Raw genomic sequence first — 26,832 nt, forward strand, 5'->3', positions numbered from 1 at the left:
CTCGATAAAACTATAAAAATGTTTTAAAAAATTAGTTCTAGGAGAGAGAGTATTCCTTAACATCCATGTATTTTAAAACGCTTTGGTCACTTTTCACTTATTTCTAATTTTACTGGAGTATGGTGAAAGAAACTTGGCCTGTCAAATCTCTATACATTTTGCTATGGCAAAGTACAATTTTACTTTGTGAATTTTAAACAAAAATTTTTATGCAGGGGACATATGTGGTTATATATGTGTCATACATATGTCATTAAAATCAAGTTACTGATTCCCCCTTTTAAACCTAAATTTTAGGTTCAGAGGTTTAATTATGTATTTTTAGCACACTGTCACTTTAACTTCTCTTCATTATTGACCGACCATTTTTTAAAAGAATACCTTTCCTACAAGGGAAATTACTGAGCAAATAATGAAGTTAACATGTTTATTTAGTGGATCTACCTTACTTCAAAACACTTGGCAACCATAATTCACCACCTAGGAACTGATGTAATACTTATGACTTAGTGCACACAGATGACTCATATTCAACCTGGCCAAGAAACACACAATCCCACACATACTCACTTCAAATTGCAGTTTTATCAATTTCATTTTCAATGAAATATTTTTAATACTAAAAAGATTACTTTGAGATAAATCCCTTCCCAAACTTGAAATCTTCACAGGCCTCCTTTTTAGCCCAGTTGGCTTTAAGCTCATTTGTACAATCCTGTCTCCTGTGTTCAAAGTAAGATTCAACATGCCCAGTGAAAAGCATCCACTTGTACCTAACACTGGTATTGGTTTTATCTATAATTTTGGGGAAAAGAAGCCTAAGCATGTCCCACTACCAAATTAGCATTTTCACAATTTTATGTCCTCCGCCAAAGACAGTGCATGGAGAACCCCTTCTCTTCCTCTATCTGCGCATTCATGGACTGACTGAAGATTCTCCTGGGGTGGGCAGCCAGTTTTCCAGCCATCAACAACCATTCCCCCAGAACTTCAGTCACTTCGAGGTATGTTGTACTCTCTGGCTTAACCCTCATAAAGATGAATCCACTTAGGGTCATATCCTGGGGACAGAATTTACTAAGAGTAACCCCTATTAGATATCACTTTAGCTGTTTATTTTTTTTCTCCAGGGAATTTACCTCTATTCTCTGGTCTCTCAGTTCAACTCTCAGCCTACTTTTCAATAACTCGCTGGGATCAGAGGTTTCAAGTCCATGACAATCCATAGGATTAGAATTCATGATATAGGGGCAAAGGCCAGAAAGACTTGTGAACCAAATCTAAAAAACCAATGAGAAGCTACAAATATTACCTCACTAAAAGCATTCTTGTGTGCTTAATTTAGATGGCAAGCACTTAGCCAGGGCAGTACCTTCCCACTCAGAGGATTTTCACATTAGGGAACATATCCCAGAGGAAAAAAAGACAATACTACATGAGGGAACAACAACAACAACAAAAACCACCTTAAGAATAGAGCTCCTTTATACTGCTTTTGATATATGGGTTAAAAAAAAAAAAAGCCCATATGCCCTCCATACTGCCCATGCATTCTCAGTCCCTCTGGCTTAAATTTCCAGTTCCACATTCCCAGGGAAATATTTTATTCTCAATGAGGAACATTCCTGGGAATCTAAGTCCTAAGGAGTTCATGCTAATCCAAATGGAACTCTCAGAACCCTGAGGCATCTTTGCTATCTGTCAGGTCTTTCCTAAATGGTCAAAGAGATGGAAATGTTTGTATTTTTTTGACTATTACTCATATCACTTATTAGAATTATAAAAAAGCATACACTCAAAAAAACCAGGCACAAACCTAAAATTAAAACAGATACACCTAGAATCCCTTTAGATCCTGATCCAAACACAAATATCTTATCATGATGGTTCTAGAAATGAATGTTCTATACTCTTGCACTGCATTTTTCAGTTCATATCACAGCCATTTCCCTAATTTTTACAAAATCTTCACATATAAGAGAAAGTGCTGTATGAAACTGATTACTAAGTAGCTGTTAGGGAAATCATGTTGGAAAATGATACACTGAAATGCCGTTTTCCAGTCTAAGTTCTAATAACTACAGCAATTTTCCAACCTTCTCAACAACAAGCCCACCGGTATTAGCATTCTCATTTATTCTTTATTGGAAAAGAGGTCCACCTCGCTGGCAATCACTCCACAGCATATTGCCTGTTTAATGGTAATTCTCTCAAAGTCAGGTCGAAGTGCTTTCTGCAAGGAAAAGTGCCAATGTTATTACTTTTGTGGGAATGTATTATAAGGGCCAAGTTTGATTTTTTAACATGGAACTGCTAAGTAAAATATGTGATAGCTTTTCTCTATTTCTTCCCCAGAACAAATTTCCAGATACACAATAACAGAGAGCTAACTGAAAGCTTTTTCCACACACATTGTTTTCATGGTAGTTCTTTCCAATACATGTAATCCTGGAGGAATGGAAAGAGGGAAGGAGGAAATGAGGGGCGGAAGGGAAGGAGGGAGGGAGGGAGAGAAGTAGGGAAGGAGGGAGGAATATACTCTGGCTGAAAGATTTCCAAACTAGTTACATTCATAGGGTTTCTCTTCAATATGAGTTGCCTGATGCCTAATAAGTTTAGAACTATTAATGAAAGCTTTCCCACACTGATTACATGTAAAGGGTTTCTCTCCAGTATGAGTTCTTTGATGTACAATAAGTCGAGCACTCAAGCTGAATGTTTTTCCACATTGATTACATTCATAGGGTTTCTCTCCAGTATGAGTTCTCTGATGTTGAGTAAGGCATGAACTCTGTCTGAAGGATTTCCCACACTGACTGCACTCATAGGGCTTTTCTCCAGTATGAGTTCTCTGATGTACAACAAGAACATAACTCTGGCTGAAGGACTTCCCACACTGATTACATTCATAGGGTTTTTCTCCAGTATGAGTTCTCTGATGCATAACAAGGTGAGAACTGCGGTTGAAAGATTTCCCACACTCATTACATTCGTAGGGTTTCTCTCCAGTATGAGTTCTTTGGTGTGCAACCAGTTGAGAACTCCAGCTGAAGGATTTTCCACACTGATTACATTCAAAGGGTTTTTCTCCTGTGTGACTCCTCTGATGCGCAACAAGTTTGTAACTTTGACTAAAGGATTTTCCACATTGATTGCATTCATAGGGCTTTTCTCCAGTATGAATTCTTTGATGGGCAATAAGCTTATAGCTCTGGATAAATGATTTCCCACATTGATTACATTCGTAGGGCTTCTCTCCAGTATGAGTTCTTTGATGTGCAATAAGTTTGTAGCTCTGCCTGAATGACTTTCCACACTGACTGCATTCATAAGGCTTCTCTCCAGTATGAGTTCTCTGATGCACGACAAGGACATAACTCTGGCTAAAGGATTTCCCACACTGATTACATCTATAAGGTTTCTCTCCAGTATGAGTTCTCTGATGGGAAACGAGGTGAGAGCTGCGGCTGAATGATTTCCCACATTCGTTACATTCATAAGGTTTCTCCCCTGTGTGAGTTCTCTGATGTGCAACAAGATGAGAGCTCCAGCTGAAGGATTTCCCACACTGATTACATTCAAAGGGTTTCTCTTCAGAATGATTTCTCATGGTTTGAGCAAGGGATGAACTCTGGGAAGTTTTATTACATTTATACTGACTCTCTTCAACAGGGATTCTCTGTTGCTCATTATGGGATATGCTGTGGTTCAAAACTTGCCCACCTTCCTTAAAATCAAAGGATCTTCCTTGTGCATGTATTTTCTCATGTAGATTTAGGGGTTTGTCATGGCTAAAATGTTGAACACTGTCACTAAATCCATAGGATTTATCTTCTGTTTGAGTTTTTGTAAACTGAATAAAATGAATGCTCTGGGGGAGGTTTCCACATTCTTTATTTTCACAGAGTTTCTCACTATCATTAATCATCTGATGAGTGTTTACCATAGAATTATAATGCAATTTTTTAACATGTGAAGCATGTTTATGAAAATGGTTTCTAATGGGTATCATCTGTGGTGAAAGAAGACTGGAATTCGGACCATGCTTCTCCTCAAGGTCATCACTTTTGCAGGCTCTCTCACGACAAACAGCTTTTCTGTGAGTGAATGTCACTTCCTTCAAAAGTCTCTCTTGTTTTTCCTGTTGCTTCTCCAAAAGCTCCTTACAATCCTGAACTTCTTCACATGAAGATAACCAAGGATCATCTCTTGTCAACCTTTCTATCTTCACTCTGTGGGATGGTTCATCACCAAAAATGCTCTGCTTTGATGTTGATTCTCTTCTTCCAAGTGCAGTTGCCGAGTCTGGAAGGAAGCAAAATAAAACACCCTAGCCAAAAAAATGTTAGAGCTGGAATAGGGGAGTAAAAGCTGACAAGAAAGTATGCAATTATATGTGGATTTGTTTTCAGCTGTGGACCTATAACATGAATTGAGAAAGCAAAAGGATGGGATGAAGCAGTAAGCAGAGAACTACCATAGTCCAATAGCGTAACAAGGCATTAATATGAAACTATTTCAATCTTAGTGTCGCTGAATAAAAAGACTTTAGATGTCAAATATCTCCATATTCCAAAATAAGATCCCCTATGCAGAATCTATAGAATTGCAAAACAATTTTGCAATCCTTAGCAAAAAAATAGAGGGTCCTTTCTACCTTCTTTATTGCTAGATATATGTTCACTGAAATAGAAATTAGTGTCTACATTTCTAGGAATTTCTGGAGGCATGAAACTTGCTAGCACAGTCTGTGTTAGTAAGACAAGGTCAAACTACTTCGTGAACCAGGAAAAAATAACGGGGGCACTGTTATCCCAGGTTCCCTAAATGCCTTAGGGGCTAATATGGCCCCATGAATTCCTTTAGTTCCTAGTGAGAGAGGATGAAGATTAGCTCATAAACAGAAGCCTTGGTGGCTATTAGGCCAGGCAATATAAAGTACACTTGGAAAAAGTGGTGATGTATATAGTCCACCAGGAGTGGGAGATGGAGAAATATGCAGCATGCCCTATGGGGATTTTTCAAACAAATCTTCTATACCTGTAATGACTCCAAATGTCTGTTTCTCACCTGGATATGCATGTTGAGAGACTCTTTTTATATACTTATCTCCTTGTTCCAACTAGGAGACTGCATCTGGTTTGAAAAGCTGATAGGGAAAGATACAGGACTTTGGGTATTTGGGCTGGGGACAAAAGAAAATCACTGCAGAATTTGGTCCCAGTCCTTGGCCTTTAGGAGCCAAGAAGACTGCATGAGCTCAAACCCAAGAATCTGTACCTTTGCTACCCTACAAATTAAAACTAAATCTTCACTGGGGAATAAAAAGCACAAATGCAATCTATGTGTGGCCAAAATCATTCTGGCCTCTGAATTCCCTAGCTCTTGATCAATGGAAATGAGAAATCATTTCAATACATAGACTTCATTAAAGGGGACTGTACTCTTACCCCAAGAGGCGAGGTGCCTGTGGTTTTCCAGGATCACATCTCTGTCCAGGGTCCTCTGGGCAGGGTTCAAAGTGCCTTCTTCCTCCTGAGTGAAGTCCACAGTCACTCTATGGAAGTTCACTCCTTCCTAAAACAGGACACACATTCCTGCTCAGTTGGGTATCATTTCCTTCCAATGTTCACAGAGGAAAGGTTTGACAGGTGGAAGAAAGAAAACCTGATGGCCTGGAAATTGTCCTGAAATGATCAACATTCAAAGGATTCTAGTCAAGGGATACAGGTACCTTCTAGGTGAGCCCCTTTGGGTTTTGGATGCTGGACCTATTTATATAACCCCAAAGAGGAACACTAGCTAAGAACTGACGTAAACTGTTTTCTCTCTTGTTGACCTTAAAGAAAATGCTTATTCTGATTTTTGCATTGGTGAATATAGAATTCCTACTTAGGAATTCCCTCCAAATTCCCAAGAAACTAACAGAACAGGGTCAGCAAACTTTTTCTCTCAATGGTCAGAGAGCAAATATTTTAGGCTTGGCAAGCCATACAGTCTCTATCTATTACAACTACTCAGCTCTGCTGCTATAGCAAGAAAGCAGCCACAGAAAATATATGAACAAATGGATGTGGCTGTATTACAATAAAACTTTATTTTCAAAAAACAGGTGATGGGCCAGATTTGACACACAGGCTTTACTGATGCCTGAGACAGAAAATGAAATGTGGGCCTTAATGAAAGGCAGTATGTACAGGTTTAGAGCACTGGATATGGAAAAGAGACGTGGGTTTTCTCATCTATTAAGAGCCTATGTCTGAATTTTTTTTTAAATGTATCTAATCTGATCATCTGTCTATTAATGGTGAGTTCATTCCATTTCTATTTATTAGGCTTAATGATACCAATTCATTGTGCTGTTGAGTGAATTAATTGTAATGATATATGAAAAGCCATTACCAGAGTTTACTAAAAAAAACAAAGGCTGGGAATTATTATCAGGATGATTAGGTTTGAGAAGCCTCAAAAAATAAGTGACAGCCAATGAAACCTTTATCCTGGACTCTTAAGTCTTCAGAAAACATTTCTATCTTGTCCACACTATGAGCTGCATCATAGGACTTGTCATTACTGCCATGTAAAAGGGGTCTCTTGGACTGCCTCCTCTAAGCAGGAAAGAACCTCCTTCTAAGACTTTTGGGCAGGAATTTTGTTCCAAAAAAGTGCTGGAGGTGATCTGTCCTTACCCGAAGACAGCAAAAACCACAGAAGTCAAATGCCACTTGCCAAGGCTTTTTAAATAGATGGGGTGTTCTTAAGCTGTGGTTCATGCATAGGACACAAAGTCCCTGAATCCCAAGAAACTCCATGCAAAATGCTGCTGTACCTTTTTCTAAGTCGTGGCCCATAAATTTCACTAAAATCTCAAAGGTTTTCACAGTTATCCCAAAATGGGATTCAGAAATATCATTTGTTATTTCTCATTATTCGTTTTGTGCCATTTCTTCAGGATTGAAGATCTTACAAGGATGAACTGAGTCAAAGAAAATAATCAGAACCACAATGTTGTTTATAGGTAATAACAATTATGTAAATATTTTTAAGCAGCAGTTTGAAGAAATAGAAAGTTCACCCAGAAGAACCTACAAATATATGTGTTATTCTTTCAGGTCATATTTTTTTTAAGATCTTAATAAAACATTGATCTAATACTTAAAAAAAAAGAAAAAGAAATATCACTTGCAAACTGCCCCGTGTTGAACATGGATCTATACGTACTGTTTTTCAACCTCCAGTCCATGCTTCCTTTTAATAAACACTCCCCTTCACTGTTTAATGTAGGTCCCTTTAATATCAAACTTCTTCAAATGTTAAATAAATAATACTAGACTAGATTAGCACCCCCTACTGCACCCCAGGCTTTATGTTCTCAAAGCTCCAGGAATTTCTATCGTAAGACTCATCACACTTTCTTATCACTTGCATAATGGTCATCTTTGTCACTAGGCTGTAATCCATGAGGGCAGTAACTCCAGAGCTTAGTATAGTGTTGGTGTATAGTATAGACTAATTATATATTTGGTAAATTATTTCAGTAAGTGAATCAATAGTATATCAGTAGACTCTGTAATATATCAAAATAATCCTGGTTCAAATTCTGATGGAAATCCTCTCCTCTCACCTGAATCTCACAAGGCCCATCACGTACCCATTTGAAAAGGTCCTTCAGCGTGTGGATACTGGCTGTTTCTGGACTTCTATCCCTCTTATTCTAGTCTTCCTCTCACCTGTCCCCTACTCCCCAGTCCTCAAAATTTCTTCCCAAACCCTTCAACTGTGCCCTTGGGAACTCTTCTTCTATAATAAAATCCGGAACTTCCCTGGTGGCACAGTGGTTAAGAATCCGCCTGCCAATGCAGGGGACATGGGTTCGAGCCCTGGTCCAGGAAGATCCCACATGCTGTGGAGCAACTAAGCCCGTGTGCCACAACTACTGAGCCTGCTCTCTAGAGCCCACGAGCCACAACTACTGAGCTCACGCGCTGAAGCCCGCACACTCTAGGGCCCACGCGCTGCAACTACTGAAGCCCGCGCACCTAGAGCCCATGCTCCACAACAATAGAAGCCACCTCAATGAGAAGCCCGCACACCGCAACTACAGAAAGCCCACATGCAGCAACAAAGACCCAGCACAACAACAACAAAAAAAAAACGAAATCCTACATCTTCACCAAATATTCTCTCTACATCCCTGTGTTAATAGAAACCTACACTTCCCCCCTGAGGACTCCCTCCTCTGCAGTCCTCACAGGCTCAGGGTGGTCGTGCTCTCCCATCCCAGGAGTCTCAGCATCAGAGGGGGAGGAGGGTGTGTGTGCTCCCAGTTACCCTGAAACTCATGCCATTTACCTCACTTCTTGGAGCTTTGTTGTACCAACTTCTTGAACACCACCCATGCCCCCAACCACTGAAGATTTATAATACCTAGGATTTATCCACTAATTCAAGAACTTGTACTGTCTTGTCTTGCACAGTCTATAGCATCCACATGTAGAGTTCTCTGGTAATAATATAAAAATAACTGACTTTCATGAAGCACTTACTGTGTGGTGTCAGGCAGTGTGCTAAGCATGTTGCATAAATTATCACTCACTTAATTCTCACAAGGCCCCTTATGATAGAATACCATTAGCGGCATCATTTTTCAGATGAAGAGCTAGAAGGTCAGAGAAATTAACACATAGGCCAAAGGTTAGTGACTGGGACGCAACCTCAAGTTTCCCTAACATCACAGACTATGTTCTCAGTCATCAACTCATATGGCCAGCCCAACTCCCAGCCCCTCACTCTTAGTGTGAGACCGCATATCTTGAAATCACCATAAAGTACTCCACCTCTCAAGTCACACACCCAGAAGCGCTCACTCTTTCATTATGACATCAGAATTCTCCACTTTACTTGCTTAATCACTCCCTTTACTCCTCTCATTCTCTGCTGGTTTGGGGCCTTTACTAAAATATCTACTATCACTATCCTCCAGTCTGTAGTCTTTTCCTTTCTGTTTAGCATCCTCTTTTATCTTTCCCATCTTCATTATTCAGGTGAGAGCCTGTGTATCACTCACCTTAATCTTTCTATTTGATATATTCAAAAATTCTCTTTCACATATTACCCTGACCTATGTGGCTTCCACTGAATATAGCCTGGCTACAAAAACTAAACAAATCTGAATGTCAAATCTGCTCTCCATGGGAAGTAGGTTATGGAACACCACAGGGAAAGAAAACCCACAAAAGCAGCTGGATAGAGTATTATTAACAGTCACTATCGGGAATCCCTCTGCGCTCTCACTGCCGAGGCCCCGGGTTCAATCCCTGGTTGGGGAACTAAGATCCCACAAGCTGTGTGGCACGGCCAATAAACATTTAAATAAATTAATTTTAAAAACAGTCACTATCTCAGAATGAGCTTTTCAGACTGACCAGCAACCCTATTATACCTCCTGGAGCAGCCTGTCTCTCATAATCCAAATTACTATTTTAAGCCTTCTCTAGTCAAACATCTCTCCATTCTAAGTCCCACCCACATGCTCAATAGATAATTTCACCTGACTGTTCACAGAGAAAAACACAAGCCTTCAGATAATTCCCTCAACCTCATTTTTCTTATATGAGCCCTTCTTCCTCTAATAGAGTCAATGCATTCACATATGCTCTGAATTAATTCCCCTGGCACTAATCAAGAATTCTGCTTTATCGCTTTTGTCTTCTTTTTTAATTATTTTTTTAAATTTTTGTACAATTTTGAAAGGTTACTTTCCATTTACAGTTATTACAACATATTGGCTCTATTCCCTGCATTGTAGAATACATCCTTGAGCCTATCTTACTCCCAATACTTTGAATCTCTCACTCCCCCAACCCCTCTACTGCACCCCCCTACACTGGTAACCACTAGTTTGTTCTCTGTATCTGTGAGTTCTGCTTTATAGTTTTATCTCCGCTCTCTCCTGACCGTTAACTTCTTTTCCTTCACTTACTCTTTCCTGCAACCATTTAAACCAAGCCAAATCCTTTCAAAACTTTAGGGGATAAAAGACAACAACCCTCAACCTCAGATTTCCTTGCAGTTATCACTCTCTTCAATCTTTTATAGATAACCAACTTTTTGTAAAAAGTTGCCCACTCTTATCTCTATTTCCCCATTTTCTACTCACTTCCCAGCTCACTTCAATGTGGCTTCTGCCACCCACCAGCCATGTACATTTCTCGAGGTGAAGAGAGACGCCCTGTCCAACTCACCTGGGATGCAACGGCCAGTGACCCAGCATCGTCTCTCTCGACCTTGACGATAATCTCCTGAGGAAGGAGACAGTCCTGAGAAGGCAAAGCAGATGAGAAAAAGGAAAATAATCAGGGAGCTAAGTCATGGCTCAAAACTCCCACTGTGAGTTGGCTAGGATCTGACAGGCCATCTGTTTTAACACATCCCACCTACCAAACTTCTGCTCCTTCCCACTGGTAAGCTCAAGGTGAGCATGTGGGGAGAGAGAGGGGACATCTGGAAGAGCAAGAGGCATCAGAAACAGCATGATGTCTTTGTGCATCTTCCAGACCAGCCCAGCTACCAGCTGAACAGAGCTGAGTGACCCCAGACACGATGCAGAAGAACTGTCCAGCTGGGCCCTGCCTGAATTCCTGGATCACGGAACTGTAAGGAAATAACACATAATACAGCAAGACCAAAGAATGATAAAGACAAAGATCAACAAATTAACTTCATAAAATGTTTGGCAAAAAGTACCACCGATAAAGGCACCACCAGTAAGAATCTATGCTGTTAAGATTTCCTCCAAATCAGAAAGAAAGACAAACAGACAAAGGAAAATGCACGTGCAACTCAACTATGAAGAAATAAAATGGCCAGTGAATATACAAAAAGATGCTCATCTCTTTCAATCAGATAAAATCACATCTCTATTTCTATGACACCTCTATACATTAGAGACCATTTAATTCACACCAATAATTCCAATTACAATTCAACAACACATTTTATTCCAGCCTTCCCACTTTCTATATTTGTACCTTCCTTCTCTGGGTCCCATTATCCTATTTATATTTACTTATCTGCTCAAACCCCTGTATGTAACCAATATCCCAACCACATGGACTGTTTCTTCGGCCTGTTGCTAATGACTCCTGCCCTGGTGGTCCACGGGTCAAGAGTTTCATATACTCCTAGTGGAAGTTTAACTTGATACAACCTCCCTGGATTGGCAATATATTTCTTAAAATAACATTTTATTTTGAAATAGTTTAAGACTCACAAGAATTTACAAAAACAGAACAGAGAGAGTTCCTGTGTACCCTTCACCCCGTTTCTCCCAATGACACTATCACACATAACCACAGTGCATTGTCAAAACCAGGAAACTGATATCAGTTCAACATTTTTAACTCAGGTACCAACTTTACGCAGATTTCATCCATTTTTACATACACTCTTTGCTTTTATTTTTGTTTTTTTAATGGCAATATTTTAAAAATGTATTATCCCAGAGATAATACTATCTCTTGATAGTATTTCCTTAGGAAATGACAGAAAGTACACTTAGGGACTTCCCTGGCGGTCCAGTGGTTAGGACCCAGCGCTTTCACTGCCCTGGCCCAGGTTCAATCCTGGGTCAGGGAACTAAAATCCTCCAAGCCATGTGGAAGGAAGGAAGGAAGGAGGGAAGGAAGGAAGGAAAGAGAGAAAGAAAAGGAAGAAAAAGAGAAAGAAGTAAAGAAAGAACACTTAGATGTATGTACAAGAAATCTCATTAAAGAGTTACATTATCATAGCAAAAATGGGAGGGGGGATTAAGTGTCCATCAGTAAGTGCCTGGTTAAATAAATTATGCTTCATCCAGATAACTGAATATTATTTAGCAGCCAAGAGAAGAAAAGATAGATTTGCATGGATTGATGCATATAAAGGACAGAAAGATGTCTATAATATATTGTGGAGTGAAATAATTAAGAACCGTATATAGACCATGAATAAATTTTTATAAAATATAAACATGCCCAGAAAAGTCCAGAAGGACAGTCTCAAAAGCATTAAAAGCAGTTATATTTTGGAAAAGCAGAATTTAGGTGCAGGTTCACAGTCTGTGTTTCAACGTGGTATCCATTTTTTAATGACATTTCTTTTCCTTAATTCAGTATTTACCAAACAGCAAAAAATGTTTCCCTCTTGAAAAAATCACTCTGAAACAAGATAATTCCTTTGTGGCTTCCCAAAGTTTTTACTACCGAGTACAATGACTCATCCTGTCAAATGACACTCTGTTCAAGGACAGGCGTACTTTTTTTTTTTTTTTTTTGGCCTCGCCACGGCTTGCAGGATCTTAGTTCCCCAACCAGGGATTGAACCCACGCCCTCAGCAGTGAAGGTACAGTCCTAACCACTGGACTGCCAGGGAATTCCCCCAGCATACCTCATTTTATTGCACTTTACTGCTCTTCACAGATATGCATTTTACAAATTGAAGGTTTGTGGCAACCCTACATCAAGCAAGTCTATTGGTGCCATGTTCCCAATAGCATTTGCCCACTTCATGTCTATGTGTCACAGTTTGCTAATTCTCAAAATATTTCAAACTTCTGCATTATTATTATATTTGTCATGGTGATCTGTGATCAGTGAACTTTGATGTTACTATTGTAATTGTTTTGAGGTGTCACAAACTGTGTCCAAATAAGAGGGCAAATTTAACCCATAAATGTTGTGTATATTCTGACTGCTCCACTGACCAGCCCTTCCTCCATCTCTCTCCCTCTCCTCAGGACTCCTTATTCCCTGAGACACAACAATATTTAATTAGGCCAGTTAATAACCCTACAATGGCCTCTAAGTGGTCAAGTGAAAGGAAGAGTCATACATCTCTCACTTTAAATCAAAAGCTAGAAAGGATTAAGCTTAGTGAGAAAGGCATGTCGAAAGTTGAGACAGGCTGAAAACTAGGCCTCTTGCGCCAAACAGTCAGCCAAGGTGTGAATGCAAAGGAAAAGTTCTTGAAGGAAATGAAAAGTGCTACTCCAGTGAACACGCGAATGACAAGAAAGAGAAAGTTTTATTGCTGATATGGAGAAAGTGTAAGTGAACTGGACAGAAGATCAAACCAACCACAACATTCCCTTAAGCCAAAGCCTCCTCCAGAGCAAGGCCCTAACTCTCTTGAATTCTGTGAAGGCTGAGAGAGGTGAAGAAGCTGCAGAAGAAAAGTTTGAAGCCAGCAGAGGTTGGTTCCTGAGGTTTAAGGAAAGAAGCCACCTCCATAACATAAAAGTGCAAAGTGAAGCAGCAAGTGCTGATGGAGAAGCTGCAGCAAGTTACCCAGAAGATCTAGCTAAGTAATTCACGAAGGAGGCTACACTAAACAACAGATTTTCAATGTAAACAAAACAGCCTTAGGTTGGAAGAAGATGCCATCTAGGACTTTCACAGCTAGAGAGGAGAAGTCAATGCCTGGCTTCAAAGCCTCAAAGGGCAGACTGAGTCTCTGGTTAGGGGCTAAGGCAGCTGGTGACTAAGTTAAAGCCAATGCTCATTTACCACTCTGAAAATTGTAGGGCCCTTAAGAATTATGTTAAATCTACTCTATTTGTGCTCTATAAATGGTAGAACAAAGCTTGGATGACAGCACATCTGTTTACAACATGGTTTACCAAATATTTTAAGCCCGCTGTTGAGACCTATTGCTCAGAAGAAAAGATTCTTTTCAAAATATTACTGCTGGGCTTCCCTGGTGGCGCAGTGGTTGAGAGTCCGCCTGCCGATGCAGGGGACACGGGTTCGTGCCCCGGTCTGGGAGGATCCCACATGCCGCAGAGCGGCTGGGCCCGTGAGCCATGGCCGCTGAGCCTGCGCGTCCGGAGCCTGTGCTCCGCAACGGGAGAGGCCACGGCAGTGAGAGGCCCGCGTACCGCAAAAAAAAAAAAAAAAAAAAAAATTTACTGCTCACCTGAGAGCTCTGATGGAGATGTACAATGAGATGAATGTTTTGATGCCTGCTTCTGCAGCCCATGAAGCAAGGAATCATTTCAACTGGCAAGTCTTATTATTTGAGAAATGCATTTCATAAGGTTATAGCTGCCATAGATAGTGATTCCTCTGGTGGATCTGGAGAAAGTCAGTTGAAAACCTCCTGGGAAGGGTTCACCATTCCAGATGCCATTAAGAACATCCGTGATTCATGGGAAGAGGTCAAAATACCAACATTAACAGGAGTTAATGTTAACAGGAGTTCCTGCTAATTAACAAGAGTTTGGATGAAGCTGATTCTAACCGTCATGGATGACTCTGAGGGGTTCAAGATTTCAGTGGAAGACGTAACCGCAGATGAAGTGAAAACAGCAAGAGAACTAGAGTTAGAAGTGGAGCCGGAAGATGTGCTGCATGGCTGCCATCTCATGGAAAAACGTTAATGAATGAGGAGTTGTTTCTTACGGATGAGCAGAGGAAGTGGTTTCCTGAGTGGGAATCTACTCCCGGTGAAGATGCTGAGAAGATTGCTGAAATGACAACAAAGGATTTAGAATATGACATAAACGTAGTTCATGAAGCAGCAGCGGGGGTTCGAGAGAATTGACTCCAATTCTGAAGGAAGTTCTACTGTGGGTAAATGCTACTCAGCAGCACTCCATGCTATGGAAATACTGTTCGAGAAAGAAAGAGTCAATGGATGAGGCAAACCTCATCGTTGTCTTATTTTAAGAAATTGCCACAGCTCCCCGAACCTTCAGCGCCCACCACCCTGATCAGTCAGCAGCCACCAGCAGTGAGGCAGAACCCTCCAGCAGCAACAAGAGTGTGACGTGTTGAAGGCTCCGATGATGGTTAGCATTTTTTAGCAACAGGTATTTTTAAATTAAGGTATGTACATTTTTTAGACATAACGCTCTGGCACACTTAAGAGACAACAGTATAGCGTGAACGTAACTTTTATACGCACTGAGAAACCAAAAAATTCACATGACTCGCTTTATTTCGATATTCACTTTACTGCGGTGGTCTGGAACCGAACCTGCAGTATCTCCAGCGTATGCCTGTACACTTTGTTCCTTCTTAAATCTTCAAACACTGAGAAATAAGTACAGTTGACCCATGAACAACATGGGTTTGAACTGCCCGGGTCCACTTATATGTGAATTTCTTTCAATAAGTACGAACAGTACTACCCAACCCTTGGTTGGTTGAATCCGTGAATGTGTAACCACAGATGTGGAGGGCCAACTACGGGACTTGAGCATCTGAGGATGTTGGTATACATGGGGACTCCTGGAACCAATCCCTCTCAGATACCAAGGGATGATTTTACTGTTGATTCTTGATTATAACTCAGTTATCATTCAGTCTCAATCATAAACTAAAAGGAGATAAACTACTGTACTTTTCACAGGTGTGCCAATTTCCCTCCCTTATCAACCTAGATAAAATTTCACCATTGCATTGGGAAGGGTCATGAAAAGTGGCTGGCTTAAAGTCAGAAAAGGATTTCTCCAAGCCTAAAAACACCTCTCTATAATTCCTGGGCAGGTACTGAGGGTAGCGCTGAGTATTTAATGAACTGGAGTTGTCGCATTGTAAAGGTGGCCCAATGTGAAAGCTTAACCGCTAACTGCCTGCATTACTGTTGAGTACAAATGCCAGGATGGTTAAACTGCCTTAAAATGGCTGCCTGGGCATTACAAAATAGCTCCAAAGGCCAAGGAACAAAAACATACAAATCTAACTCACAAGGCTAAAATAACAACAACAAAATTAAAGATAGCCCCAAGGAGCCACAAGTTTTGACCCCAAACTGCTAACAGACTCAAGTATCATGGAAACTCGGCTACTAAGAGAAATCGCATTCTAAATGTGTGACACCACCAAAGGTGTCTTTTCTTGCTACAAAAGTGGCAGACGTTGAATTCTAACAACTTAAGGGCCAGAAGTTAACTCATCCTATAATCTAAAACTACCTGGGAAATGAGAAGTTTCTCAAGAAAGGAAAACCTAGAAACACTGGACTGTATTTTAAATTATTACATCATCTTTCACGGTTTTTGTTTGTTTTTAACATTTAAGACCAGTTAAGAAACAATGCCAAGAACTGAAAAACTTCATGTTTCTAACTCAGGAGGTACTAGTAAAGACAAAACCCCAAAATGCTCCTTATCTGCCACAACTGCTAAAACAATTTTACTTGGGGAATATGGATGCACCTTCTCTTTAATCAAAACTGTTTTCAACATCTTTTGATTTAAAAGTTTTCACAAGGAAAACAAAAGGGAGATCACTTCTGCTCACGGTCATCTCTGCACCAAATGTCCTTCCCTGCCACCAGCCCAGCAGTCAATTCCGCTACTTCGCTTTCATTTCTTTGCATCACACATATATTTATACCTTTTTAAAAAAATCCAACTTCCACTAGAGTGGGCTCCGTAAGAGCTGAGCTCTCCTCTCTCCTATTTACCATGGTTTCATTGTGCTTCAATCAGCACAGTCATCACTCAGTGTCCTCGGGGGGGGTGGTTCCAGGACCCCCACTGATACCGAAATCCACTGATGCTCAAGTCCCTTATATAAAAGTGGCGCAGTGGGCTTCCCTGGTGGCGCAGTGGTTGAGAGTCCGCCTGCCGATGCAGGGGACACGGGTTTGTGCCCTGGTCTGGGAAGATCCCACATGCCGCAGAGCGGCTGGGCCCGTGAGCCATGGCTGCTTAGCCTGCGCGTCCGGAGCCTGTGTTCCACAACGGGAGAGGCCACAACAGTGAGAGGCCCATGTACCGCAAAAAAAAAAAAAAAAATGGTGCAGTACTTGCAAATAACCAACATATATCCTCCTGTCTACTTTAAATCATCTCCTAGATTGCTTATAATACCCCTATTCAATGTCACTGCTATGTAAATGCCATGCGAATGTGATGGAAATAGTTGCCAGGCAAGCAACAAATTCAAGTTTTGTTTTTTGGAACTTTCTGGAATTAAAAAAAATTTTTTTTGATCCTGAGTTGGTTGAATCTGCAGAACCCTAGGATATGGAGGACCGACTGTACTGACACATAGTAGCCACTTCATAAACGTGTGTTGACAGTAAAACAACCACACGGAATGTGCTACCTGAGCCTTCACATTGTCCTTTGGTCCCCAAAGGCACCAAGTCTTTGCTGAGTTCAAGTCCCTCCTCTGGTTAGAAGAAACCTCTGTTGGGCGCCTTTCTTCTCAGAAAATTCAAAGCATCAGCCTCCAGAACCTACCTCCAACTTACTCTCTCAAACTAAATGCTCAAAAACCATGTTGTCGGGACTTCCCTGGCAATCCAGTGGTTAAGACTCCAACGCTCCCACTGCAGGAGGCCTGGGTTCGATCCCTAGTCGGGGAACTAGGATCCTGCATGCTGCACAGCGCGGCCAAAGAAACAAAACAAAACCACCGTGTTGTCTCAAGAGTATGTGAACACATACACACACACACACACACACACACACTCTCTCTCTCTCTCTCTCTCTCTCTCCTTCTATCCACTTCGGATTACCAACCATTTTAGGAATGTCTCCTGTATTTACATCTTAGCTCCTGCAGTTTCCTTCAGGTAATACCTATCATTCGCTAGTGTGTTTAACAACACACAGAGTACTTCAACACAGACTATCTCACACGATTATCTAAACTCTTTTGAAGAAGGGAGTGACGTCAGTTTTACCCACACAGAAATAAATGGTAATAAAGTTTCGTAAACTCACTTTAGTCCATGGAGTTCTCCACAGAGGGTCCAAACACTGATTGCCTGATGTGAACTCCTCCCCTTTCCATGGCCCCATCACTCAAAATCTGATCATTCATGCTCCAGAGCAAATGCCACCTCTTCCATGAAGCATTCCCAGATAGCACAAAGTCTTGTCTCTTCTTCCCTTAGCTTCTTAGCTGGTTTTTTTTTTTTTTGCGGTACGCAGGCCTCTCACTGTTGCAGCCTCTCCCGTTGCGGAGCACAGGCTCTGGACGCGCAGGCTCAGCGGCCATGGCTCACGGGCCCAGCCGCTCTGCGGCATGTGGGACCTTCCCGGACCGGGGCACGAACCCGTGTCCCCTGCATCAGCAGGCGGACTCTCAACCACTGCGCCACCAGGGAAGCCCTCTTAGCTGTTTTTATTGGACCCTAACTGTACCAGTAAAATCATTCTCCTCGAATTAATTCCATGTCTATATACCTGGGTCATGAATCCTAAACTGTAAAGAACTGTATATTTTCCACCTTTGTATTCTCCTCAGTACTGACCAGGAGCACAATGTGAGTTGTCTGAATGTGATAAGGCTAGAGATAAGCACACAGTTTTGGATATATAACTGGAATGAAAAGCCTTTACCCCCACTCCTGTGTGCTCTGGAGCATTTTTATTTTTATTCTTTTTCACTATTTACAATTTATTTTATTCTACAACTTTATTGAAGTATACCTGACAAATAAAAATTATACATAGTTACGATTTTTTTATATGGTCAGAACACTTAAGATCAACTCTCAGCAAATTTCGAGGACACAATACAATATTGTTAACTTTAGTCACCATGCTGTACATTAGATTCCCCAGGACTTACTCATCCCACGTAACTGACCCTTTGCAACATCTAACCAACATCTTCCCATTTCCCCCACTGCCTGGCAACCACCACTGTACTCTCTGCTTCTACGAGTTGGACTCTTTTAGGTTCCACAGGTAAGTGAGATCATGCAGTATTTGCCTTTCTGTGTCTGGCTTATTTCACTTAGCATAATGTCTTTCTGGAGCATTTTAAAAAGTATCCCTTTTGTTCAACAATCACCTCTCCATGTAATGAAGAAACGGCTTCCTTTTTCTTTGTGTACTTTACAGAATTGGAATAGGAAGTAGCCTGTTGACTTCCATGTGGAGAAGAGTTACAGGCAAAAGATAACAACCGTTCTCTCTGCGACATGAGTGGAACCATGTGTGACCCAGGGCCGAGGAAGAGAGACAAGCACAGCCCTCATGGAGTGGCCTGTCCCCTTCACAGTGAACCCTTGCTCAAATCAGTCCTAGGACTATTTGCTACTCGCTCTCCTGTAAACAAGAGTTGACCAAACACACCTAACTCAGGGGGCGCGGGGTGGTTCTTGGGGGAAAAAAACAAAGCCTCCAGTCAAATCACAGAATGATTACTGAACTCAATTCTCCAAGCTTTGTATTTGGGAAACTCCTACATCTGTGAGGAGGTTCAGGATATTAACTCATGGTGTGTTAATTTCTCCTTGGTGTGTTAATTTCTTGGTGTGTTAATTTCTCCTTGGTGTGTTAATTTCTCTTATGCCCACAGGAGATGTAGGGCAGAGTTCACATTTCAGCTCAAGGGAAGTGATGTACAGGGTCCATTTGGAGGGCACAGAGTTTCTTAATTACTAATTTGAGAGGGAGTAATAGCAACCCCTACTCAAACCAAAAGCTGAAGGTTCCCCTGCCTGATTTTCTCAGAGATCCTCCTGACGGGAGGGTCTCGCTAGTTCTCATGCACAAGAAAATTCTCTCTCCCATCCCACACCATTAACTATGAAAAATTCTCAACTTTCCTCAAATGGACAGAACAGACCCTCCAGCAAGGGGTCACCAACTGATCAACAACCTGCCCGACTCTGATGTTGAAACTGGCAGGGAACGGGCGAGGCTCCGCCACCACCCTGGCAGGACCCTGAAGGCAGGCAGGGTTCAGAGTCGCCTCAAGGCCGAGTTACTTCCAGGTATGTAAGTCACTGAAACCTCTCAGGTGATGTCCCAATACAGTCTCTTCTTGAGTGTCCCTCATTCAAAGCCAAGACTTGGGCTCCCTGGTTGTCTCTCCCTGTCAGGGCCCTGCTTACCATCTCCAGGCCCAAAGCACCCGTGCGTCTTCTGATAACGATTAAAATGAACTAGAGGCCGTTCAGAGTTGAGAAGTGTGGAAGCCAGCCTCCGAGGTGGCCCCCAGTGACCACCGCGCCTCCTGGTATTCACAGCCTTATGTAGTCCTTGCCCACCTGGTACCAGGGTGGGTCTGTGCGACCAGCAGACTACAGAGGAAGTGATGGTGTGTCATTCTGAGATCAAACGATGAAAGACACGGTGGTTTCCATCTTGGCTGTGTGCAATTAAGCGTGCAAGCTTCCGCACCCCCTCCCCCCTTCCTCTCTCTCTCTCTCATCTCTCTCAGATCATTTGCTCTGGGAGAAAGCAGCTGCTGTGTTGTGAGCAGCCCCTCGGGAGAGGTCTACGTGGTGTGGGACTGAGGCCTCCCGCCAACAGCCACATGAGTGAGCTTGCCAGTGGACCCCCTACCCAGGCAAGCCTTCCAAAGGCAGCAGCCGCAGCCAACAACCTAGTGAAGCCTCATCAGGGAGCCCGAGTGCCAGAAACATCCCGATAAGCTGCTCCCAGATTCCCGACCCTCAGATACTGTGTGAGATAAAAAATGTTGGTTGCTTTAAGCTGCTAAGTTTGAGAGATGCAACCAGAGATAACTAATCCAAGAAGGAAAATGTTTTTGCTTTTTCTATCTAGGTAGCCTTTCCATCTGTGAGAACTAAGGCATCTTTCTCCCCAGCACCTCACACAGGGCCTTACATTGGTTAGCCCATCAATAAATATTTGATGAAAGTAAAAATCATAATGAGTAGATTGCTAATTCAGTTGTATAACATAGAAGATGGTGAAAGGACCATTCTCCCAGAAAACACTTGAAGTTACTCGCTTAAAGTACAGTACCAATGGTCGCATCAAAACTCATTTTACCTGTTTTTTGATAAAGATGTGAATGCAAATGTATGTACACTTATATTTGCCTAACTTCTCTCTCTGAAACTCTTGTGTACGTGTACAAGGAATCATTTATATAAGCAAAACCATTTATAGCAGTGCTGTCTATAACAGCCAAAAACTGAACACTAAATATCCATTAACAGTAAACTCATAAAACCTGCGGCATATTTAGAAGTTGAGATCTGGGCATTAGGGGTACACACTGGTATGAAAATGTCACTGCTCTCAGGCCCTCACAGTGGACAGAGACAGGGAATATATATGTGTATAACTGTGTGTACACACACACACACACAGAGGCACACAACATCTGTATGTATTTCTACATCTACATATACTGAAAACCAGGAGCCACCCCAATACCTCCAATTCCACTGATCACCACCAAGTTCATTCCAAAGTCCTCTCTTTCCACAGCTGACGGCAAGAACCCTGCCTCCCATTGATTGACAGGGACAGAGTAAAGGGACAAAGTAGGTAATTAAATAGTTAATGCCACTAGGGGATTGTAAGTAAAGAAGGAAGTATGGGAGACCCCTGTAAGTTGATGATCACTCAAGAAAACAGGTTTGCTTAACCACAAAACCAAGCGGGCTCGCTTAGCAACAAAACCACGCAACAGAAGCATGAGACATGCCCCCAAACAATAAAACAATGGTGGCATGAGACCCACGGCCTGCCCAGTGAGCTCAGTAAGTTAATGATTCCTAGGACATGCTCCTCTGTGTGCACTAAAAACAAAAAAATGAGGAAAAGGTGGCATTATACTAAAACCTGAGATGATTTACTATTTTTAGCATATGTACTGCCTTTTTTGCTCATTTCTACTGCGCCATAACAGTCCCGGCCTGACCACGTAGGGACAAGAAAACTCCCCTGCCCGACATGGAGGAAGGTCTACTCAAGAGTGAGGAAGATGGGGCTTCCCTGGTGGCGCAGTGGTTGACAGTCCGCCTGCCGATGCAGGGGACACGGGTTCGTGCCCCGGTCTGGGAAGATCCCACATGCCGTGGAGCGGCGGGGCCCGTGAGCCATGGCCACTGAGCCTGCGCGTCCGGAGCCTGTGCTCCGCAACAGGAGAGGACACAACAGTGAGAGGCCCGCGTACAGAAAAAAAAAAAAAGAAAAGAATGAGGAATAAGGTGGGCTTTTCCCCCTCCCCACTTTTCCTCTGATTATAAAACTGTAGCCCACTAAATTTGGCGGGCACGGCACCCTCTTGCCTGCCCACCTGTAAGCCTCACAAGCGTCCTGTTCTAATCACTCCTCATCTCTTACTTTGCCTCCTGCTGAATTCTTTCTGCGCTGAGACATAAAGAACTGGAGCTCCAAGAAGCCCCAGCAAAACGCCACCTAGCGGTTTCACCATGACCCTTATTTGATTTGTTTATCTGACTGACCCCCCTATAAGTAACTAATCTCCCACTTCCACCGCCACTGCCTCTCCTACACAGTTCTCCTCGGCCCACCTGGGCTCTGCCGCCCCACACGGGGCCGGCCTCTGCCAAGGGGCCCTCGTCACCCTGCCTGGGCTCTGACTCTGCAGGCCAGGTGGCCTCTTCTCAGGGACTCACTCTCGAGTCACTTGGCCTTGGACTCCGTGTGGATGCCCTCGCCTGAGCTGATACTCCACGTCGAGTCACCCTCACATGCAGATGCCCTCAACCTGCTCAGGCTGTGAAACGCCACAACAGGATGCACCCCACCTCCAACACGGGTGCCCGTCTCACCCGGCTCTGGCTCGGACACCCTAAGCTGGACCACCCCTTGCGTGGACACCCTCACTGCACTTGGGCTGCCCACACCGGGGCATCCCCTCTCTGGATGCTCTTCTCACCTGCGCTGACCCTGTCACCCCAAACCAGCACTTCCTCCTCCGTGTGGACACTTACCTCACCCCACTGGGTGAGGATGCCCTCGTCACCCTGATGAGGCTGTGCCGCCCCACAGCAGGCAGCCCCCCCTCAACTGCAGACGCCTACCTAGCTCTGCCCCACCTAACAGCTTCAGGATTGAACTGTCCAGGAAGGGAAAGGTGAAATTCTAATGAAACATCTTTAAGAAATGAAATGTTCTCAAAGAAAATGCTTTAAATCATTAATTTCCTAACCTTAAAATGTGTTGTATAGAAGTACCAAAGTATAGATAAGTAAATAAAAACATAAAGTCACTGGGAACGTAACTTACAGATAATCTTTGTTAACCGATATATTGTAACGTATTTTCTATGCACATGCAAACTACATCCTTTTTTTAATCATTTCAAAATGCTATTTACTTAACATAGATCATAAATATCTTTTTCTAACAATAGCTACAGTGAATTCCATTTCATGGTCTTTTACTAGAACTCATTTAACTCTCCTCTTGCATTGCACATTCTCAAACATTCTTTCCAATTGCTTATTCTCAAGCAAAGCTGTGAGTCGCTGGCCGGGTAGGATAAACACTACCCTAACGGCTTTGGATACAGGATGCCAAATTCCTTCCAGAAAGAGTTATTTGGGTTAAGAGGGTGAGGAAATGCAGGGAGCCCCATAAAATGTATAGTGTGTGTTAGAAGCCTGCTGATCGGGAGGGACCAGAAGCCCCCAAAACACTGCAAAGAGAGCTGGACAGTGTCCCAAACCCAGGGGATCAGGCTGTGGGGCATGGGTGGGGACAAGCTCTGGGTCTCCCAAGGGAAGGGAAGCTCTACTCACCTGCGCGCTGGCCTTCAGGGGTCCCGGGGGCTTCTCATCCCGCCCTTCCATGCTCTCCTCCAGGCACGGGCAGGGGCCTGAGGTCCTGAGCTGCAAAGGGAGAAGCCCTGAGCACAGCATCTTCGTGCAGGTCCACTGTGGCTCCCCCCTCCCTGGATTAGTCTCTGCTTCCGGGATGCAGTACCCATGGCAACTGTGCTTCTAGAGGCTCCTGCCCAGATAGATTCCTGCCTGAATAGCTGTGCTTGCACCTAGAATCCCTCAGTTCCTCTCCCAGGCCAAGGCTCTGCAGCTCTAGCCTGCAGCTCCTCCACTGTCTGGGGCCTCTGGACCACCTACCTGGAAGCCCAACACATGTCCAAGTGTGGCCTTCCGTCCATCACCAAAACCTGCAGCACGAATCAGTCCCTCCCTATCCCACTGGATCCTGGGACCCCTACAACACCCAACACATCAAGGACCCCCTGGTGTGCACCCGCTACCCCCAACCTGAATCTGCAGCCCAAAATCAGCACTTCCTCCTAAGGCAAACAGCAGGGCTCTGGGCTTGATGGCTCAAATTCCATGCGTGACTAATTGCATGAAGTTCATGATGTAGCCCCGCCTCTCCCAGGATCCACTGACAAGCCTGACCCTCCAGCACCTGTCCGGTGGATTGCCTCTCACTTCCTGCTCAAACAGCCAAGTGTAAGCACAGAGCTCAGCTGCACCCAGGACCTGGTCCGTCAACCATTCTAGGGTGGGCGGGCTCCTACCAGAAGAGCACCAGTCCAGATTCTCCCCCACCCCAAATCTTCCTGGGCCCCGAATGTGTAATTCTGATCTGGCCCCTCCACCAACTTGGGTGTCCTCAGGCCTGAGTCGGAAACAAAGCCGACGTGGGACCGGGGGCTGCCCGACAAACACCAGCACCTGCCAGCCCCTCCTGGTCCCAGAATGTGGACCTCAGTTGTCTTTGTACCAACTCGATGTTTCTGGGTCGGAGACTAGAACAGGCCCTGGCAAATCCCCCCCTCCGCACGCCATCCCTGCCCCATCTCTCCCTCTTACCCACCCCTCAGCCCCACTGGATTCTCACTCAAACAGTATAGCGTGAGTTCACAATACAGCTGTACCCTGAACCCGCACCCAAACTGCTTCCCCCACCAACCTCCCCAGGCCCCTGCTTGAGCCGCACCTGCCCAGATTCCTCCCAAACATCTTCCTGGGCAGCTGCAGCTCAGGGAGATCATGTCTCTCCACCAACCTGGGCATCATCAGGCTGTGAGCGGGGCGCCAGGGGCACAAAGACCCCAGCGCCCTCTAATACCCACCTCCAGCTCCTCCTTTCTCACCCAAGTACCTGCTCATGTGCACAGAGGGCACCTGGCACAGCCCTACCCCTCTGCAGCCCAGTAACTGCAGCTACTCCCGCCACCCACCTGGACATCCTCAGGCAGTACCAGGGTCCTAGGACTGCCCATGTGCCCATTCTGCCCAAATGCCAGTGCGTGTGCAGAGCGCGGCCTTGGCCCTCCCAAGTTCAGAACCCAAAGCTCCAAACTGGAGCCCTCAGGCCTCTACTCAGCAGCCACCGCACAGGGGCCACCCATCGAGGTTCCCTCCTCCTGCTGGCATACCCACGCACGCAGAGCAGGCTCACACCCAGAATCTGCATCCAGGACCTGGGCCCTCGGCCAGCCTGGGGCACTGTGCAAGTTCCCGCTCCTGAGACGAGAAGCTGCATTTCCCAATCTGTTCCTCAACCTCCCGGGGATGCCTCAAGTACCCACCAGCCCCTGTGAGGGTTCTCAGGTCCCCAGCCTCACTGCCTGCTTACCGCCATAACTTCAGAACACCCAAACAGTAACTGGAACAGAGAACTCCAGAATCAGGCCTACGACCTGGGCACTCACCAGCCTGGGGGTTCTCAAACTCACGACAGAGCAGCTCCTGTGGGAACCAGGTCCTTTTGCTTCCTCCAACCCAAATGTCAACCCCTGGGTGCCACCTAGCATCCAGCCCCTTCCAGGTCCAAATCTGAAGCCCAGACTCTGTTCCTCTACCACCTGGAGCATTCTCACGCCTGCAAGCTAGGCAGCCCAAGCAAAGGTCCTGGGAACACCTAACTTCAAAATCATGCTGGCAGCATCCTACTTCCTTCCCAAACAGCTGTCAATCTGATGGCAGCGGTTGCAGCTTGTCATTCCTGGGCTCCGAATCTGTACCTGCCACCCAGTGTCTTCACCAAACTTGAATGTCCTAGGACTCTGCACTCTCCTACGTGGGTCCCAGGATCACTGGTCCAGGTTCCTGCTTTCCATTCAGACATCTCCAACATGTGTAGGAAGCCCTCTGCTTAGAACCTGCCTCTAGGCTCTGGTCTCTCCGTCAACCTAGGAGTCTGCAGTCCATCAGCCAGTCTCACGGCGGGGGGGTCGCTGAAGTAGCGCTGCCTCTCCTAAAACAAGAAACTGCAACTCCCACTTAGTCTGTCCACTACCCAAGGCGCCCCCAGGTCTGCAAAAAGAGTGGTGTCTGCTCCAGGGTCCTAAAGTCAACTACCCAGAATCTCACCTCCCATCTCGTGTTTCCTGCTCAAACACCTGCTCAAGAGTATAGGAATAATGACAGAGCCCCTCTCCTCCGAGAACCAGAATCTGCAAATGGGCACTTCATCAACCCAGTCGTTCTCAGCTCCTCCAGCCTCGGATGAGGGAGAGGCAGGGTTCTCAGGATCTTCCCCCACACCCGCGCATACAGCCTGTCTTCCACCAACCTGGGCATCCCCAGAGCATCCTAAGAGCAACACCCGACCAGGTACCCGCACACGTGCGCAGAGCACAGTCCCGTGATCTGCAGCGGCCCTAGTATCAATCACCACCAACTTCTGTGACCCGAAGCTGAAGCACCGCCCACGCAGGTCCCAGATCGCCCACCCACACTCGCCATCCCAGCGGCCCGCCTAGACCCTGCGCATGCGCGCACGAGACACCGGCGCTGCCCCGCCCCTCACCAACCTGGGCGTCCACCGGGTCGAGGGCCAGGCAGGGCCTGTCCCAGCCTCAGTGACCAGCACGGCTCTACGGGAAGACGAGCTCGGTTAAGCAACTCTCTGCCCCGATTCTGCACACGACAGACTCCGGTTAAGCTACTTCTGTCCCCTCCCCTAGTCAGCGTCCGCAGGGCCACTCGGCTTAACCTCCGAAGGGCCGAGGTGCACGGAGACAAAAAACATCCGCGCGCGGGACAATGGCTGCGCTTCTGGCCGAACCCGGAAGTACGTTTGGACTCGGCGAGCCTGGACTACAATTCCCAGAAGGCTCGGCGGCGCGGGCGGTGACTGGGCGGGGTTCCAGCTCCTCAGGGAA

General features: G+C 44.6%; 1 protein-coding gene across 4 annotated transcripts; it reads right to left on the bottom strand.

The window, feature by feature from the left end:
* Positions 1 to 566: 566 nt before the first annotated feature.
* ZNF180 (zinc finger protein 180) lies at positions 567 to 26,831 on the bottom strand. 4 transcript variants are annotated; one of them, XM_081215380.1, is made up of 6 exons: positions 26,482 to 26,831; positions 25,378 to 25,935; positions 23,483 to 23,572; positions 10,245 to 10,319; positions 5,451 to 5,577; positions 567 to 4,305 (listed from the first exon to the last, which is right to left on the bottom strand). In XM_081215380.1, the coding sequence occupies exons 2-6, from the start codon at positions 25,537 to 25,539 to the stop codon at positions 2,561 to 2,563; spliced, it is 2,199 nt and encodes a 732-aa protein (XP_081071506.1). In that variant the 5' UTR covers positions 25,540 to 25,935; positions 26,482 to 26,831; the 3' UTR covers positions 567 to 2,560. The 4 variants fall into 4 exon arrangements, with proteins under 4 accessions (XP_081071506.1, XP_081071508.1, XP_081071507.1 ...); XM_081215382.1 differs by lacking the exon at positions 25,378 to 25,935; XM_081215381.1 differs by lacking the exon at positions 10,245 to 10,319.
* Position 26,832: the final 1 nt, after the last annotated feature.

The sequence above is a fragment of the Mesoplodon bidens genome (assembly GCF_964165515.1).
Source record: "Mesoplodon bidens genome assembly, chromosome: 18".
NCBI lineage: Eukaryota > Metazoa > Chordata > Mammalia > Artiodactyla > Ziphiidae > Mesoplodon > Mesoplodon bidens.

Bases quoted from the DNA above. Each gene is read 5' to 3' on its own strand.
- ZNF180 (XM_081215380.1), bottom strand. From the start codon at position 25,539: ATGCTCCAGGTGGTAGAGGAACAGAGTCTGGGCTTCAGATTTGGACCT. The intron at 10,320-23,482 runs GTGAGTAGAGCT...TTGCCTTCTCAG, and splicing joins CCCTGAAGGCCAGCGCGCAG to GACTGTCTCCTTCCTCAGGA. The intron at 4,306-5,450 runs GTAAGAGTACAG...GCTTCCTTCCAG, and splicing joins CAGGCACCTCGCCTCTTGGG to ACTCGGCAACTGCACTTGGA.